The sequence below is a fragment of the Procambarus clarkii genome, chromosome 42, assembly GCF_040958095.1.
Source record: "Procambarus clarkii isolate CNS0578487 chromosome 42, FALCON_Pclarkii_2.0, whole genome shotgun sequence".
Lineage (NCBI taxonomy): Eukaryota > Metazoa > Arthropoda > Malacostraca > Decapoda > Cambaridae > Procambarus > Procambarus clarkii.
In genome coordinates this window covers 6,840,366-6,858,192 of record NC_091191.1, presented here as the reverse complement: position 1 = coordinate 6,858,192, position 17,827 = coordinate 6,840,366, and the positions used below count along the sequence as shown (strand labels likewise).

At 43.4% G+C, this 17,827-nt stretch overlaps 2 protein-coding genes across 4 annotated transcripts in view; one reads left to right on the top strand and one right to left on the bottom strand.

The window, feature by feature from the left end:
- E(Pc) (Enhancer of Polycomb) overlaps positions 1 to 17,827 on the bottom strand; it is a 112,939-nt gene that overhangs the window by 80,052 nt on the left and 15,060 nt on the right. The window lies entirely within an intron of this gene.
- LOC123770304 (uncharacterized) lies at positions 1,465 to 17,148 on the top strand. 3 transcript variants are annotated; one of them, XM_045762029.2, is made up of 6 exons: positions 1,465 to 1,514; positions 1,616 to 1,757; positions 2,801 to 3,162; positions 7,922 to 8,018; positions 14,039 to 14,236; positions 15,494 to 17,148. In XM_045762029.2, the coding sequence occupies exons 2-6, from the start codon at positions 1,746 to 1,748 to the stop codon at positions 16,355 to 16,357; spliced, it is 1,533 nt and encodes a 510-aa protein (XP_045617985.1). In that variant the 5' UTR covers positions 1,465 to 1,514; positions 1,616 to 1,745; the 3' UTR covers positions 16,358 to 17,148. The 3 variants fall into 3 exon arrangements, with proteins under 3 accessions (XP_045617985.1, XP_045617983.1, XP_045617984.1); XM_045762027.2 differs by having other exon boundaries at positions 1,465 to 1,532; XM_045762028.2 differs by having other exon boundaries at positions 1,466 to 1,538.

Here is a 17,827-nt window from a genome sequence, read left to right as displayed (position 1 = left end):
ATACAATGGCGATATGCTACTCACCTGCTCAGAAAAAGAACCTCAGTATAAAAAGCTCAGTGTTTTAAATTTTCACTTAAAATTGAGTTACAGGGTACAACGATATTATATGACCACCTTCACAGTTAATTGTTCATGTAAATAAATACTCATTTAAGAAAATAATAGCATAATTTGAATTAAAGAGCTAACAACACTACAAACCAGGCATGACAGGGCGGACCTCAATTGAAACCTTTAAATTACTGAACAATTTACCTGAGTGCCACTCACTAACCCTAGTGGTCTCGACGAAGACAAGGAAGCCGGCGGCTTGTCGAAGGTCCCCCCCATTTGCCTTGATGATCTTTTTCAGGTATATTTTGAAATTCAGCACAGGTTTTAGCAGTTACCTGCGGGTAGGCGGTTCCAAGGATTAATAAACCCTGTGGATGAAAAAACATTTATTCTCAGTCCTTCATTGTGGTCTGCTGAGCTTGAAACCGTTGCTCCTTGTTTGAGCCACTCAGATGTTGGAAGGTGTTGATCCGGACAATTTCTTCAAAAGGTCGGATGTAACACTAACTAGGAGCAACGGTTTCAAGCTCAATAAACCATAATGTAGGACTAAGAACAGGGGGATGTATTTTTCACATACGGGGTTATAAACCCATTGAACTGCCTACCCGCCGGAGCCATAAGTGCCAAAACTCTGTTAAATTTTAAAGTCCAACTGGAAGTCAACATATGGGGACCTCGACAAGCCGCCGGCTTCCTGTCCTCGTCGAGGTCACCAGTGTTAGTGGCCCCTCAGGTAAATCAGGTATAGGAAAGTCACCGGGCCAGACATCCCTCGAAATGTCCGTTTTCTAAAAGTTTCTCGCCTTCAATGCGAGGATGACCAACTCCTGTGTTATCCTTTTTGACACGCATTCAGCTCCACCAACAGGCACCGTACACGCCCACTTTAAATGTCGTAGCTCCATAAATTATTATCATTTAATTCACAATAATTAATTTTGGATATGACTGAAGACGGTCCTGGATACGGCTGAAGACGCCCTGAATACGGTTGATGAAGCAGCCCGTCCTCCTACGGTTTCCCATCATCAAGAAAACGGTAAATTTAAAGTATCATCTCCTAACCTACTAGAGGACCCAAAACAGAGAACGGGACGATACGTCACTTTCGCCAGTCGCTTCCATTTTCTAGTACAAATTTTTTTGGCCTTATGTAACGCATACGCTCGAAATGCGACGTTCTTTGTAGGAGGGCAGATTGGATGAAAGACTGGCTATGGCCGATGGCGCCCCTGGCTATGGCTGAAGACGGCTCTGGCTATGGCTGAAGACAGCCCTAGCTATGGCTGAAGACAGCCATGGCTATGGCTAAAGACGTCTCTTATCAACACGGAGCGAAGCCGTAATCTTATCAATATCGGAGTCCCAGCAGACCAACTCTCCCAGATAGGCAAGATTACCATTCAGTTTGGAGGTGAGAGCGACGAAGTAGAGAGTCGTGTGGGCTCTAGGAGGTGTATTCGCGTTCACAAGTGTGTGTATGTATATAGTCAGTGTTGCTGCGTTAGTCAGGACACTTTTATACTGCGACTGACCCCGTGCATCTCTTCCTAAGGTGGAGTGGAACACTGCTGTAGGCGGGAGCGGAACATGAAACCCCCGCCCCAGCCACACTGAACGCCACAGCCCAGAGCATGCGAACACGGCGCACCAGGAAGGGTGACCTTAACTTGACATAAACGACGATGGCGAGCAAGGTGAGATGAAGTGTTGGTATGTGCTGGAGTTGCTGTGGGGAGCTGTGTTGCTTTGATAGACTTGTGCTTCGGTGGGTGATATGCTGGTCTGTGACGCTGTGTGACGCTGGTGTAAGTACGAAACGTTAGTGTTATGATATATCCGTTCCCACCACTACCCATGAGGCAGTATTGTGGCGACATTGTCTCTCTCTCTCTCTCTCTCTCTCGGAGACACATCTACGTTTCTTAAAAGTTACAGCAGCGTATTTGATGTAACCCCTTGACCTTAACCACCACCATTAACTATAGTCACAACAACTACATCAACAGAGGTCCTCCAGGCCGCGCCACCTTGAGAGCGTGTAAACTTGAAGATGATGTGATGTGGCGTAGACACAATATGATCTACACTGTATAGTCTCAGTGTACGTAACCTAACTGCAGTGTACCTCGCGGCACCTTGCTCAGCACCACACTACGAGGGGTCTTAGGGAGGGGTGCCATCTCTCCACAGTGGCTGGTGAATGATTCTTGCTAGGACAGACATGATGCTAGGCGCCTGCTAGGACAGACATTATGTTGGGCACCTGCTAGGACAGACATTATGTTGGGCACCTGCTAGGATAGACATAATGTTGGGCACCTGCTAGGATAGACATAATGTTGGGCACCTGCTAGGATAGACATAATGTTGGGCACCTGCTAGGACAGACATAGTGTTGGGCACCTGCTAGGACAGACAATGTTGGGCATCTGCTAGGACAGACATAATGTTGGGCACCTGCTAGGACAGACATAGTGTTGGGCACCTGCTAGGACAGACAATGTTGGGCATCTGCTAGGACAGACATAATGTTGGGCACCTGCTAGGACAGACATAATGTTAGGCACCTGCTAGGACAAACATAATGTTATGAAAGATGGACAGACCATAATTAGTCCTCACTATCTTAGTGTTGTGTCCCCACCACTACATTATTGTCTCCCAGCCACAACAGTTTTGTCTCTCCCAGCTGGGCATATAGTGGTAATGGCTAGGTGCTTTCCCCTTCCCTTCCCAGCTGGGCGCCCCCGCGGGAGAGGCCCCGCCAACACACTGCCCCATCTGCCTGGACACGTGGGACGCCGAGGACCACCTCCCCAAGTTCCTGTCGTGTCATCACAGCGTCTGCGTCTCCTGCGTGGGCCTCCTCCACCAAGCTGCTCTCAAACACGCCCCCGTGTCCGGCACGCCCACCACGCCCACCTCGACACTGGCACGCCTGACGGGCTCCAGGTCTTCCCTCAATGATCCTGAGGAGTCCGGGCTCTCCTGCTGGGTGAAGTGTCCTCTCTGCCGCTCAGACACACTCGTCCTCGACCCTCTCGCTCTCCAGACCAACTTCTACCTCAGGGGGCTACTGCGCACCCACTCCCTCCCCAGGTGAGTCTTGGGGTATGCTCGCCCTCCCCAGGTGAGTCTTGGTGTATGCTCACCCCTCCCCAGGTGAGTCTTGGTGTATGCTCGCCCTCCCCAGGTGAGTCTTGGTGTATGCTCGCCCTCCCCAGGTGAGTCTTTGTGTATGCTCGCCCTCCCCAGGTGAGTCTTTTGTGTATGCTCGCCCTCCCCAGGTGAGTCTTTGTGTATGCTCGCCCTCCCCAGGTGAGTCTTGTGTATGCTCGCCCTCCCCAGGTGAGTCTTGGTGTATGCTCGCCCTCCCCAGGTGAGTCTTGGGGTATGCTCGCCCTCCCCAGGTGAGTCTTGTGTATGCTCGCCCTCCCCAGGTGAGTCTTGGTGTATGCTCGCCCTTCCCAGGTGAGTCTTGGTGTATGCTCGCCCTCCCCAGGTGAGTCTTGTGTATGTTCGCCCTCCACAGGTGAGTCTTGTGTATGTTGTGTATGTTCGCCCTCCCCAGGTGAGTCTTGTGTATGCTCGCCCTCCCCAGGTGAGTCTTGGTGTATGCTCGCCCTCCCCAGGTGAGTCTTGGTGTATGCTCGCCCTCCCCAGGTGAGTCTTGTGTATGTTCGCCCTCCCCAGGTGAGTCTTGTGTATGTTCGCCCTCCCCAGGTGAGTCTTGTGTATGCTCGCCCTCCCCAGGTGAGTCTTGGTGTATGCTCGCCCTCCCCAGGTGAGTCTTGGTGTATGCTCGCCCTCCCCAGGTGAGTCTTGTGTATGTTCGCCCTCCCCAGGTGAGTCTTGTGTATGTTCGCCCTCCCCAGGTGAGTCTTGTGTATGCTCGCCCTCCCCAGGTGAGTCTTGGTGTATGCTCGCCCTCCCCAGGTGAGTCTATATATATATATATATATATATATATATATATATATATATATATATATATATATATATATATATATATATAATTGTTTTGCTATATTACCAACCGAGTGTCCTTCCATGTTTTAGGAAAGTTGTGTTATAGGAGAGGCGGGTTGTAAAGTGTTTCAGAGTTCCAGTCTACTCAGGCCTGGCCACTACAAGACAAAGAGACGCCCACTCAATGTCGTTTGGATCACTCACGATGTTTTATGAACTAAAATCAATTTCCTGTCGAAGGTACTTCAGCCATGAAGCATAGATGCCGTTAGGAGCTGGCCGAACGGCTGGGACAATATCCATTTTTAAAGACTGATAGGCTATCCCGAGTCTTTGGACCAAACTAAGTAAAGATCGGTGCCAGGAGTGCAAACTTCTTGCCTTTTCTGCTTGTTCACTTAAGTGCACCAACTTGTGGGTCTCGTTAACCATTTCTGACGTAATATGTCTTTTATTTGGAACATTGTTGTTCCTGTGAACATTTTGTTCTTCATTCCATTTTGTACTCTCCCTGCACATTTGTATTCAATATATTTACATCACACAAACGTCTGATTTGTTTTGCCCTGGTGTTTTAATGCACAATTTAAATCACAAACTTTTTATAAAGAAACAATGCAAAGAGTGTTCGTGTATTAGCAACTTTTAGCATAGAATTATTACACAATCACACTAACAGATCGAAGTTTTCTCACTGATATGCCAGAAGTAATAATAATTGAAATGTCGTTAAAATACAACTTGATTAAGTAAGCATCCCTGCTCTGCTCCTTCATAAACTTTTAATTGAGTTACAACAATTTACAAAGGTTTAAAAACAAACGTTTTCACTGCTTGCAGGATTCAGAGTTATTGTTATTGAGCATTACCAATACTGTTAATTAAATAATTATTTCAATCTAAAATTGTCATCAGAATAATTATTCGCGACCTCTATATTTAAGCATAGTCTGTCTGAGGCCAGACAAGTGCTCAGGCTACGACGAGAAGTGCGCACTGGGTACAAAACTTGGAATTTGCAGTTGCGTCGTATTGGTTTTCAAAGTAAATCTGACAGTAACTATGGGGTACTGGTCTCTACCACAAGGTCAGCAGTAACACTAGGATACTGGTCTCCACAACAAGGTTAGCATACTTCAACTGACAATTAATTCTTGAGTTGGTGTCACATGTCCTGTTGCTTGGCTGGGAGGGAACAAAGATGGCATCTAGCGACGCAGCCATCAGATATAAATGGCACAAAGGCCTCGCTGGCTATCTTATCAGAGCAGGTTACATGTCTGTGTAACTCACCACACAAATAAGATGACTTGAAGCTCTCTCTCAACTGCCAGTACTCTCACATTACTTAAGTAATTTAATAGCTAACTTCGTACAGTAACTTAAGTGCAACTTAAAATGTTAGTTTTACATTGTTTATATTTACAAATGAGCCACGTACACATTTTCCGACCCTTAATAACCTTTGGAGTGTGTGTCAACACATCTAGCATCGTATAGTTCAAGTTCAAGTAAGATTATTGAGATGATAACATACATTCCCAAAAGATACAGTAGCTTAGGCTATTTCTACCCGACTTCTGTTATGTTACTACACACCCGTATGGTGTTTGGGAGACTTTCCAATAGTCGCTACTCGGTCAATGTCATGTGAGCAGTGGAATGTTCAGTGTGAAGGTTGTGAGCAGTGGAATGTTCAGTGTGAGTGGTTGTGAGCAGTGGAATGTTCAGTGTGAGTGGTTGTGAGCAGTGGAATGTTCAGTGTGAAGGTTGTGAGCAGTGGAATGTTCAGTGTGAGGGGTTGTGAGCAGTGGAATGTTCAGTGTGAGGGGTTGTGAGCAGTGGAATGTTCAGTGTGAGGGGTTGTGAGCAGTGGAATGTTCAGTGTGAGGGGTTGTGAGCAGTGGAATGTTCAGTGTGAGGGGTTGTGAGCAGTGGAATGTTCAGTGTGAGTGGTTGTGAGCAGTGGAATGTTCAGTGTGAGTGGTTGTGAGCAGTGGAATGTTCAGTGTGAGGATTGTGAGCAGTGGAATGTTCATTGTGAGGGGGTTGTGAGCAGTGGAATGTTCAGTGTGAGAGTTGTGAGCAGTGGAATGCGTTAGAGGAGTATACAGCATTAATATGTTAGAGTGCAACAGCTGGAACTTAAGTAGAATCCTCGCCCACACACTAGCACACACACACACACACACACACCTCCAACATACATATACCTCCGTTTCTCCCCTCTATACACAGTTCACCCCTCCACACACACACACCTCCCGTCTCTCAAACGTCCCCTTCTCCAAAACATATCCTCTCCCCCTCCAAACATACGTATTTTCCACCTATACACGCACACTATTACCACCCCTTTTTTCATTCACCTCTCTGCTTCCCCCATACACACCTCCGCACTCACATACACCCCCCCCTACTCCTTCCTCTCCAAACCTGGTAAACACACACACACATGACAAACGAACCCAGTTTCCCCTACTTTACATACAATGCTTCATGCTGAGGCCAGCTTAGTATACACTGTATACTAAGTGTATACTAAGTACACTTAGTATACATCACTGACCGGTAGCTGCAACTCTTCTGTTTATCGATTAAAAACACTTTACACATATCTCACAACTGATTACGGCAAATCTTTTCTCGAACAGTGCTTCACTCACTTTCAGTGTTCGAAACGCACCGCTCTCCATCATCAGTGTAAGTATAGTGGTGTGTTAATGTTTGTGTACATGTATGGGTGTAACAGTGTACTAGTGTTTGTGTATATGTATAGTATTGTATTAATGTCGTTGTACATGTATAAGTATAACAGTGTGTTAATTTTAAATTGTTCGTGTTTATGTACGTGTAAGTGTGTAATTGTGCGTGGCGTCCTCATGATTGCTGTCTGTCCTCATGAACGCTGTCTGTCCTCATGAACGCTGCCCGGTGTATTTGTATTTGGGTGTATTTTACCTGAATTTACCTGAGGGGACCACTAATACTAGCATCATCAGGGCTACTAATACTAATGGCTTCGACGAGGACAGGAAGCTGGTGGCTTGTCAGAGGTCCCCCATTTGCCCTAATCTTTTCAATCTGTATTTTAAAACCCAGAAGAGTTTTGGTGTTTACGGCTTTGGCGGGTAGGCGGTTCCACGGGTTTACAACCCTGTGGGTGAAAAAACATCTCCTGTTTTCTGTCCTACATTGTGGCTTGTTGAGCTTGAACCCGTTGCTCCTTGTTCGTGTTACATCTGATTTTTTTAAGAAACTGTCCGGATTGACATCGTCCAAATTGTTCAGTATTTTGAATGTTTCAATGAGATCCGCCCTGTCATGCCTGGTCTGCAATGTTGTTAGTCCTGTGGCCCTCAACCGTTCCTGATACGAGAGATGATTTGGCTCTGGTATGATTTTTGTTGACCGGTGTTGCACCTTCTCCAGAGCAGCTGTGTCTTTCTGAAGACGAGGTCTCCATGCCTGGATGCAATACTCCAGGTGGGGGCGCACCAGAGACTTAAACAGTTGAACGACTACTTTGTTTTCCTTGAAGGTTGAAGTTCCTTGAACTATGCTTGATTATTCCCAGGGTTTCGTTCATTTTTTTTTACTGTGTGTATTTACTATTTGTGCCTGCAGAATCGAACTATTAGCTCTTAGATTCCACCTTTATAGCCAATTCATTTTTTCCTCTATTAAGTCTACTACATATATTTCTCTCTAACACACAGTGTGTGTGTGTGTGTGTGTGTGTGTGTGTGTGTGTGTGTGTGTGTGTGTGTGTGTGTGTGTGTGTGTGTGTGTGTGTGTGTGTGAGTGAGTGTGCGTGTGTGTGCAGGTAAGTTTACCCAAGACAGAGGTTGCGTGTTGAGTGACGTGTGCTGTGCTCCCCTCCCCGCAGGCTGGTGCTGTGGTGCGACACGTGCTGCTGCGTGGCGGCGCCCTCCTGCGTCCGGCACGACCTCCGCCCTCTCCAGGACAAGATGCGCCGCCTCCAGGTATCCCCCACACCTGTGTAACACTCCACACATTTACTACAAATGTGTGCATTCCACACCATATGTGTTACATGTACAGGAAACATAAGAACATTTGATCTCATGTGTATTTATTTAACTTGGATCATCGGGGGAATGAACTCAGGCCTGGAAATATGAGGTGTATGAGAGGGAGAACATCGCCTGATACTGGTGTAGTGGTCGCGGTAAGTTAACTTAATCTAACTGCACCTGAGGATAGAAAGACAAGATATTGAGTTGAATAGAATAAGATAGACAGGGAGTTTGTAACACGCCAACAAGACGGGTTCAGGGATGGTTCAAGTTCAAGTATGTTTATTGAGACAAGAAAAACAATACATCTCAAAGGGATAGAATAGCTTAGGCTATTTCTACTCCCCATTTCAGAGATGGTAAATAATGCCGCACAGGTTTAATTGAATTTTATGAAAAGGCGACACAAATTAGGCAAGAAAGAGAAGGGTGGGCGGATTGCATTTTCTCGGACTGTCAAAAAGCCTTTGACACAGTACCCCATAAGACACAGTACCCATAAGAGGCTGGTGTATAAGTTGGGGAACAAGCAGGAATGACAGGTAAGGTGCTACAGTGGATAAGCAACAGAAAACAGAGTTACTATGGGACGAGGGGAGACCTCAGAATGGCGTGGAGCCACCATCGGAGTCCTAAAGGGTTCTGTACCAGGACCTATCCTGTTTCTGATATACATAATCGATCTCCCTAAAGGTATAGACTCCTTCTTCTCAATGTTTGCTGATGATGCAAAAGTTATGAGAAGGATTAAGACTGGAAGATAGCAAGAGATTGCAAGACGACCTGAAGAAATGGTCCAACAAATGGCTACTAGAGTTTAACTCAAGTAAGTGTAAAGTAATGAAAATATGTGTAAAGAACAGGAGGCTGGGCACAAAGTACCAATTGGGAGATGAACTAATATAAGAATCAAGTACAGAAAAAGATCTTGAAATTGCTATCACACCGAACCTGTTTCTGAAGCCCACATCAAAATATTTCATCAGCGGCGTATGCTAGATTGGCCAACATAGTAACTGACTTTAGAAACTTGTTCAACAAGTCATTCAGAACCTTGTATACTACATATGTCAGATCAATCCTGGATTATGCAACTCCATCGTGGAGTCTATATCTAGTCAAACACAAGAAATTAGAGAAAACTTAGATACGGCACAAGACTAGCCCAGAAGTTGAGAGGTATGAGTTATGAGGAAAGGCTACTGGAATTAAACCTCTCGTCACTAGAAGACAGAAGAGTTTGGGGAGACATGATTACCACCTACAAAATTCTCGGAGTCGGAATTCCAGGCTGGCCAGAAATAGTTGGGCACTATTTCTATCATCTAATGCGCCTGTTCACCTAGCGATAAATAGGTACCCGGTAGTTAGGCAACTGTCGCGGTGGTTGCATCCTGGGGAGGGTCAATAGTTCCACCTTGCGGGACCTCAATATTTAATTATTTATTTATTTATATACAAGAAGGTACATTGGGTTTGTGAGAATACATAGCATAGTATTTACAATCTTGTAAAGCCAATAGTACGCGCAGCGTTTCGGGCAGGTCCTTAATCTAACAGATAGACTACACCATGCAGTCTCCGTGGTGTAGTGGTAAGACACTCGCCTGGCGTTCCGCGAGCGCTGTGTCATGGGTTCGTATCCTGGCCGGGGAGGATTTACTGGGCGCAATTCCTTAACTGTAGCCTCTGTTTAACGCAACAGTAAAATGTGTACTTGGTTGTAACAACGATTCTTCGCGGCAGGGGATCGTATTCCAGGGACCATAGGATTAAGGTCTTGCCCGAAACGCTACGCGTACTAGTGGCTGTACAAGAACGTAACAACTCTTGTATATATCTCAAAAAAAAAAAGATAATTTTAAGTAGGTAAATTCTAGCAGAATTAGTATCTAACGAGGCCTAACGTATATCTATTTAAAGGATCCCGGTAAGACAGTTGGGATCGTTCTCGACTCATTCCAGAATTCTTGGTTCGAATCCGGGCGGGACAGAAATGGTTGCGTGCGTTTCCAATCACCTAATGCCCCTGTCCACCTTGCAGTGAATAGGTACCCAGGAGTCAGCTTGTTGTGGGGTTGCATCCTGGTCAGTAATTCGACCCTTGTGGAAGACCTCGATATAAGCCTAACATGTACCGTATGTTTATACTGGCTGCCTGTCCCCGAAAAATGAATTAAAAATGAATTATTAAAGACAAACTATTTATCAAGGGTGATACACGAACAAGGGGACACAGGTGGACACTCAGTACCGAAACGAGCCGCAGAGTCATTAACAAATGTTCAGTGTTGGAGTAACTAACAAATGGAATGCATTAGGAAGTGATGTGGTGGAGGCTGACTCCATACACAGTTTCAAACGTAGATATGATAGAGCCCAGTAGGCTCAGGAACCTGTAAACCCGTTGATTACGGTTGAGAGGCAGAACCAGAGAGCCAAAGTTCAACCGCAGCAAGTGAGTACAACTAGATAAATATAATTGTACTCAATAAGGTGAGTACATCTCGTGCCCTGGTGAAACAACTATGCGAGCACAACTAGGTAAGCACTCGCTCTCTCAACAACTCCATCTGTCAATAGGTGGCAGCACCATCACCACGTTTTCTAAATTACCCATTTTCTATGGTCGCGTTTGTTTTCAACATCAGTATCTTGACCTACCATAAAGAACACCCCATAAATGTCAATGGCAGTGCATAAATATAAGATGCAAAGTGGAATACGACGGATCTCTGACAGATTATGCCAAGGGATTGTCAAACACATGTTGTAGACAGTAGATTTCCTCATAGATGAGGAAATCAAAACAGCTACTGATAATATATTTCATTATTCACAAGGTAAATTGCCATTACACAGGAGAAACTGATACAAATACCGCAATAATTAATTTCCTAAATAATCCACCACCTGACTTGGCTTGAAACACGGGTTGGTAGTGCCATGTAGTCGAATACATGCCACGCCCAACTCTGTGCACCAAGTGTAAATTATTCAACTATACTTATCATTATCACGGTCAAAAGATATCAGATATGGCAAACACGTAAAATCCCACTACACAATTCGAGTGCACTTCAGGCACCCTTAGATATCCAAACTACCACAGCTACCATGACGTTAAATAAATATGACATACCTACCACTCGACAGCAGCAAAAATGGCCAGCATATGACACCACACTTATTTTGAATTAAACTTTGGTACGTAGAGCAATGTGCTGGTATCCTGTTCTGTATACAGGATACCAGCACATGTATGTATGTGGGATTAGTGTATAGAGCAGGAGCTAGCTATGAGTTCATCTAAGATCCCATTCATAGCATGGTTAGTCATACGTGGAATCAGGAGAAAACATGAAATGCAAGTCTAGCCTACTAGCCTGCAGAGGGGTAGAAATAGCCTAAGCTACTCTATCCCTTTGAGATGTATTTTATTGTCTCAAGAAAAAGTACTTGAACTTGAACTAGCTTGTACTAGCAAACTCTGGGTAGAGAACAAGAATGTTTTCCGATATTCGTGAGAGTATGAAGTACTTACCTGAACTCAAAGTATCTCAAACCATTTGCCCTTACACAACATGCTTTGCAGTAAAGCATTCAGGCAGCACATTTTCATCTTTCAATCAACCCACAGCAAGCTGCTCATGTAGGGTAGCGACCATCCCCCTCCATCGACCAACTCACACAACCCCACGCAATAATCTAACCCTACATAACCTCCCCCACTAACCTATCCCATAACAGACCTCAGACGGCGTACAAAACGCAATGGGGTGAGTTATCCGAACCATTGTTTGACAATTCGATGTACGCACGTCACCCACTACAAAGATAATAACGAACCAGTTACCTGAGTACAAACTCATGGGCTGGGTTGTGAGGTGCCACGTCACTAAACGGACCGAACCTAACCTAACCGAGGACTCACGAATAAAAAACGGGACATGACGTCAATTTTGCGAGCCGCTATATTTTTCACCAACCATGGCGACTTTGTTTACATTTAAAAAAACAGTTTGCAAGCTTTGAAACGTCACAACCCAAGTTATTACTATTGTAAACAGCCTCGTAGTGACTCATAGCTCATGAACTGTTTAATATATGTAAACAAAGCCGCCATTATTGAGGAAAGATGTACAGGTTTCGCCAGTCACGGAGATTACGATCGAGTGTAGTTCAAGGAGAAACCTCCAGACTCGATAGTAATGACACTCAAGAAGAAAATGATTTACGTCAATAGTGTCGTACGAAGGTCAACAAATAGTCGTACCGGGAACTAGTTTTTATCACGAGTTGAATATATCACCTCCACCAAATTTATTATTATATTATTGGTACCGTTTTTTGGAATCTGAAGCTGAACTGATTGGAACAGTATATTATGTTCTGTTTAGCTATACTGTTATGGTGACTCGTGTAATTAAGGTACTGTAATTTTTATATAATCTTTCCCAGTTAAAATGGCACTACTACCATTTATTAATAAATTTCATTCAATTGATTGGAATAAAGCTGCTTACATATAAGTAAAGCTGCTTATATATATATATAAGCTGCTATATATATATATATATATAGCTAGTTATATATATATAGTAGCTATATATATAGTAATACTACTATATATATATATAAGTAACTTATATAATAAGTAAAGCTGCTTTATATATAAAAGCAGCTTTACATTATATAATATATCAATTATTGTATATAATGTGATTATTTTAAATATTGAACCATATAATTAGTGTTGGAGTGATCACCACCATTGTGGACTGTGGTTGCTCTAGTTCTCTCATTATCATGGAAGGCTGGAGTTCTAATGGTTTATTGTTTACTATGGCTGATTCTACCAGATCTGAACCTGCTGTTTTTTACACATTAGGGATGATATTTCAGATTCGTCCCCTGCTTTGGTTTGGTTTGACTTAAAGCCTATCAACCGCTGAGGGGAGGGGGGGAAGGAATTTAGGCCACCACAAGTTAGGCCTAAAGTAAACTCACTATGTTTATCGATTAACTGAGGGGGGGGGGTATACCTACCGGTGTATATATCCCCCTGTCCCTGATTTGGGGTTAATTAAGCGTATTATAGAGGTAACACCTGACGAATTAGTTGTGAAAAGACATTAAATTGGGATAGTTGCCAGTAAGATAGTTATTTATATTGGTTTGTATTGCTGAAATCTTATATACTTGGTTTGTTCCTGTTGAGCTCAGGCTATCAGTGGCAGTCAGCAGATAGCACCGGTATATCATCTTCAATGAGTTTTATCTGTTTATTATTTATGATTATTATTTTTCCCAAGATATGTGAGATCGTTTTAAAAATTCTTTTCTTGTTATCATTCATCTGTTATAAAATATTTTCAGAATAGCTTAATCAGTCTATGGCATTAACTAAGACACACACTAATTTTGAAGACATTTTGTAGGACCATATTGGGGGTTGCATTATAGAGATACTAAGGAAAACCTTCATAAAATTATTAAATATAATAAGGTCTTATTAATTCTGCTATAAAGAAAACAAAACATAGAACCTGCATTGGTGTCCACCAAAAAATTATCTTTAATGCTTTGTATGTTTGTTTTTCGGTACAAGGCTTTAAATTCAGTCAATTCGGTTTAAATTCAGTCAATATCATTAATTTAAGGAGTTTTAAAAATGCACGGACAAATTTTGAAACAATTTCACAGGAAGGTTTTTGTGTACATGAAAAACTGTAACATAAGGATAGTGAGAAATTAGAATAGACAAGACTCGATAGATAATAGAAGCGATTATCATAAATAATTTTAAAATAGACAAGTGACAGGAAGGTTGGGAGTGACTGCATTAGACAACTGAGAGAAAGGCGCAGCTCAGGAACTATTGCTCCATCACTCCATGCACATTAAGGCTAGTATACTGAAATAATTAATAAAATCACACCATTGTAACTCGTGTCTTATGACAGGAGGAACTGATAGCAACCGCTGGGGAGGCGTGCGGGTTGGCGTGCGGCCGTGTGGCAGAGTACGAGCGCCAGGTGGAGGTATACAGGTGGACGTGCAGGGTGCTGCGGCACGCCCACGCCCGGGTGCTGGCCGCCCTCACCCACGCCCAGCAGCAGCACCGAGCCTTCAACCACCACAACAAGGACATTCTCCACCTGGTCAGTACACCACCAACAGTGTCCCGTCTTGGTAGATATCTCACCTAGGAGAGCGTACAATAATTCAACGGCAAGTGAATACGTTTTGTATGTGAGGTGTATTTATTATTTGCATTTAGTATTTGTGTCTGCAGGATTGAGTTTACAGCTCTTGGACCTCATTTTTATAACGGTAATCCGGTAATCTGATCCAATGACTCCTGACCTATTTCCCCTATCATACCTACTTTTAAAGTCATGAATGGAATTTGCCTCTACACTCTGCTCCATTAGTTCACTCCATTTTGCCTCTACTTTTAAACCCTTTCTAACATTTCTATGACTCATCCAATTCTCAAGCTTCCATCATGTTTTACTGACATTCATTGTGAACATTTCCTCTTTTTCCACTGTCACTCCCACTAAGTATTTTATACGTCTCTAATGTATCTCCCCCCCCCCTCTCTCCTTCTTTCTAGCGTCGTCAGGTTTAGGTCCTTCTGTCTCCTCACACCCCATCCCTTGCAATTCTGGGACGAGTTTCGTTGCAAACTTCTTCACCTTTTGGAGCTTCTTGCCGGTTTTTTTTAAGGTGGGGCTCGACGACGGGGCTCGGCATACTCTAAAACTTGTCTCACACAGTGTTGCTCTAAGACTCCTTATTTACCTTCGTGAAGGATGTTCTGACTGTCGCTAGTCTAGAGTATGCAGCTGACGTTACCCTATTTATATGTGCATCCGGAGATAGATTTGGTGTTATGTCCGTCCCCAGGTCTTTTTCCCTATTCGTAATAGGGAGGTACTTTCCCTTCATCGTGTACTTGGCTTTTCGATGTCTCCTGTCGTGGTGTGCCGTTTTCGTTATAATCTTCGTCATTTGACGTTTTGAAACGTACGATGGTTTTCGTTTAAAATCCTAATTTAAATTATTCCATCTGACTACCATTGTTTAAAAAAAAGAGTATTTAAGCATCACTTTTTTTGTACCTTTATTTTTTTAGGTTGAATTTATGCCCTCTTGTTTTCGATATTACAGATTTTAAAAATTCATGCTTTTAAATTTTGTACATTTGTGATCATTGTACATTTTAATCATGTCACTTCTTATTTTTCATGCACACGTTTATGTATCTCTGTCTACCCAGCAGATATGTACATTTTATTGACTAGAATCAATTACTTTTTTAAATTATGACAGCATCTTGGATAACTAGCTAACAACATGGGAAACATTCACGAAACTGCATTGAATGAAATATTTACTATTTATTTGTATAGGTAAACCGCGGGGAGGCGCTGCAGGGGACACGCGATGCAGAAGAGGAAGCCATCAGCGGCCTGGAGAATGTGGTGAAGGAGGTGAAAGAAAAGCAGGATAAAATGTGTGCAGAGAAGGAGCCGCCGACGCTGAAGGAGAGCTTCCACGTGCCAGGTAGCCATAAGGGCCCACATGGGTTCCACAGGGCTGTGCTGGTCCTGGAGGCCGACGACTCCCTCACACTCTCACTCCACGGAGGGGACGAGCTAGAGTCTCAGGATACCGATAGCACCAAGGAAGACACAAAAGATATAACGCAGTTCAAACCCTTCCTGTCTTTGCAGAACCGACAGAAGAAGACTGCAACACAAGCAAAAATGCAGGTCACCCAATCCGCTTCACTGCGCGAGGTTAAAGGGGGGTTATCGGTGAAGGAAGAACCGCGTTCCGCCGCCGGAGTTGAGAAGGAGACCCGATGCCCCAGTCAATCCTCAACCAATCCAAGCTCTGATTCTTGTGTGCAGAATTCTCACGGCCTTCCATTTCGTCAGCCCAAAACAAGTGTTAGTGATCCTACAAACGTGTATGAACCAGAGCACCCGATCAACGACACGTTGACACAAGTCGCATCCAGCAACAGCCTCTCTCTACCGAAAAAGCTTACCACAGCAGCACCAAGTAGAGATATCACATACAGTGACACTCCGGCACCAATAAACCCAGATCATCACTTCATCATTGCTGACACTAGACACAGGAGCATCCAGGATGAACACATCCGGCACCAGCGGGCGAGAGGGCACGCTGCTGCCCCGCGGTATGGCCGCCAGAAGTCGAGACGCTCACGACGAAGAGCAGGAAAACCTCGATGTAGCATCATGTAACTTACTGAATTGTGTCTATGTAAAGTATACTTTAACATATTTACAATATGTAGCATATGGCAATGAACTAAAATTATATATTTATTGTATTTTGTCCAGAATGTACAATAGATGTGATGTGTCGCTTGGTCTCTATGTTAGACAAAATTGGATTTGGCCAATAACTGGATGAGTGACCACATGGCCAATGCCTTGCCCTTGACTATGAAGTCCTGGACAAGCTCATTGAGGATTCGTTCCCCCCCCCCCTCCCAACAGTTGTACTAATATCTAAATAAAGTGAAAGTTGTGTCAAGTAAAATTGGTAAGAGTGCGCAGCTTCACCCGTACACAACACAATATAACCGAAATACTTTATTATGAGCCGCTTAACGTATGAGGAAATAAATCTTGAGTACCAGAAAGCTATGACGTTCCAAACACTTTATTGACTGGAATCAATCCATAAATTACACGGAACGTGATGCAGTGTTGTAGTGAGAAATGGCATGATAACCCACTAGGCTGCCGGACACAGCTCCTGAGTGTCAGAAATATAAAAAGATTCGAGCGTGTAGCTTGTGCTCTGAGAATGGACGAGGATATAACCATAACATTTATCAGACGACAACATTAATTATTTTGTACCCTTTATATTATTTACTTTTACATATTTCTTGAACTAAAAAAAACAAGGTGTAAACGTTATTGATGCATTTCATATCATGATTACCTTAGTGTTATATTAGATTTACGATTTATATAATGAATAGTGTTAATATTAATCATTAACCAATATACTGAAGAATGTATCGTATGAATTATTTTCCATTTATGAAATAAGATATCACTAAGAACTCTACGATCTGACCCGACCGATGTAAACAGTACCCATACAGCTCAGTGTTACGAATGGAGCTCTTAAATGAAAAGTGTAATGAATGCTAACTGAGAATACCTCTTTGCGAAAGTTAGGCAAGGCCCGACTCCCTGGGAATTTTGTCCCCACAATTGAAAATAAGAAGTCTATTCTCTAGGGAATGATGGCCTAACTGAGCGAAAGGAGGTAAACTCCAGTTCAAGTTTACACTATTTATTAATTCCTAAAGTAACATCAAAATATTCTACCACCTACGTTACACTATATCTCTGACTCCATAGAGGCATGAGACGAGATGTACCAGAGCAAGCTAATGCTATGCCTCAGACCCTGAAGGTGGTGGAAACTAACACTAACTTGATCTAAAACATTAACATACATGCTCCATTTGCTGAAGTTTCTGGATTTCAGCTTTTCCAGCAAATGTAACACATACATAGAATTATAACCAGAATAGAATACTGGCTCAACTACTTAAACATTATGGATACTTAACTAGAGAAAAAAAGGCCACACCAGCCAATCCCGACCATCACGTCCCGTAGCAGAGCCCGCCAAAACCCCCATGTCCTCAGTGCCGGCTTATTAAACTGATCGTACTGTAAGCATTG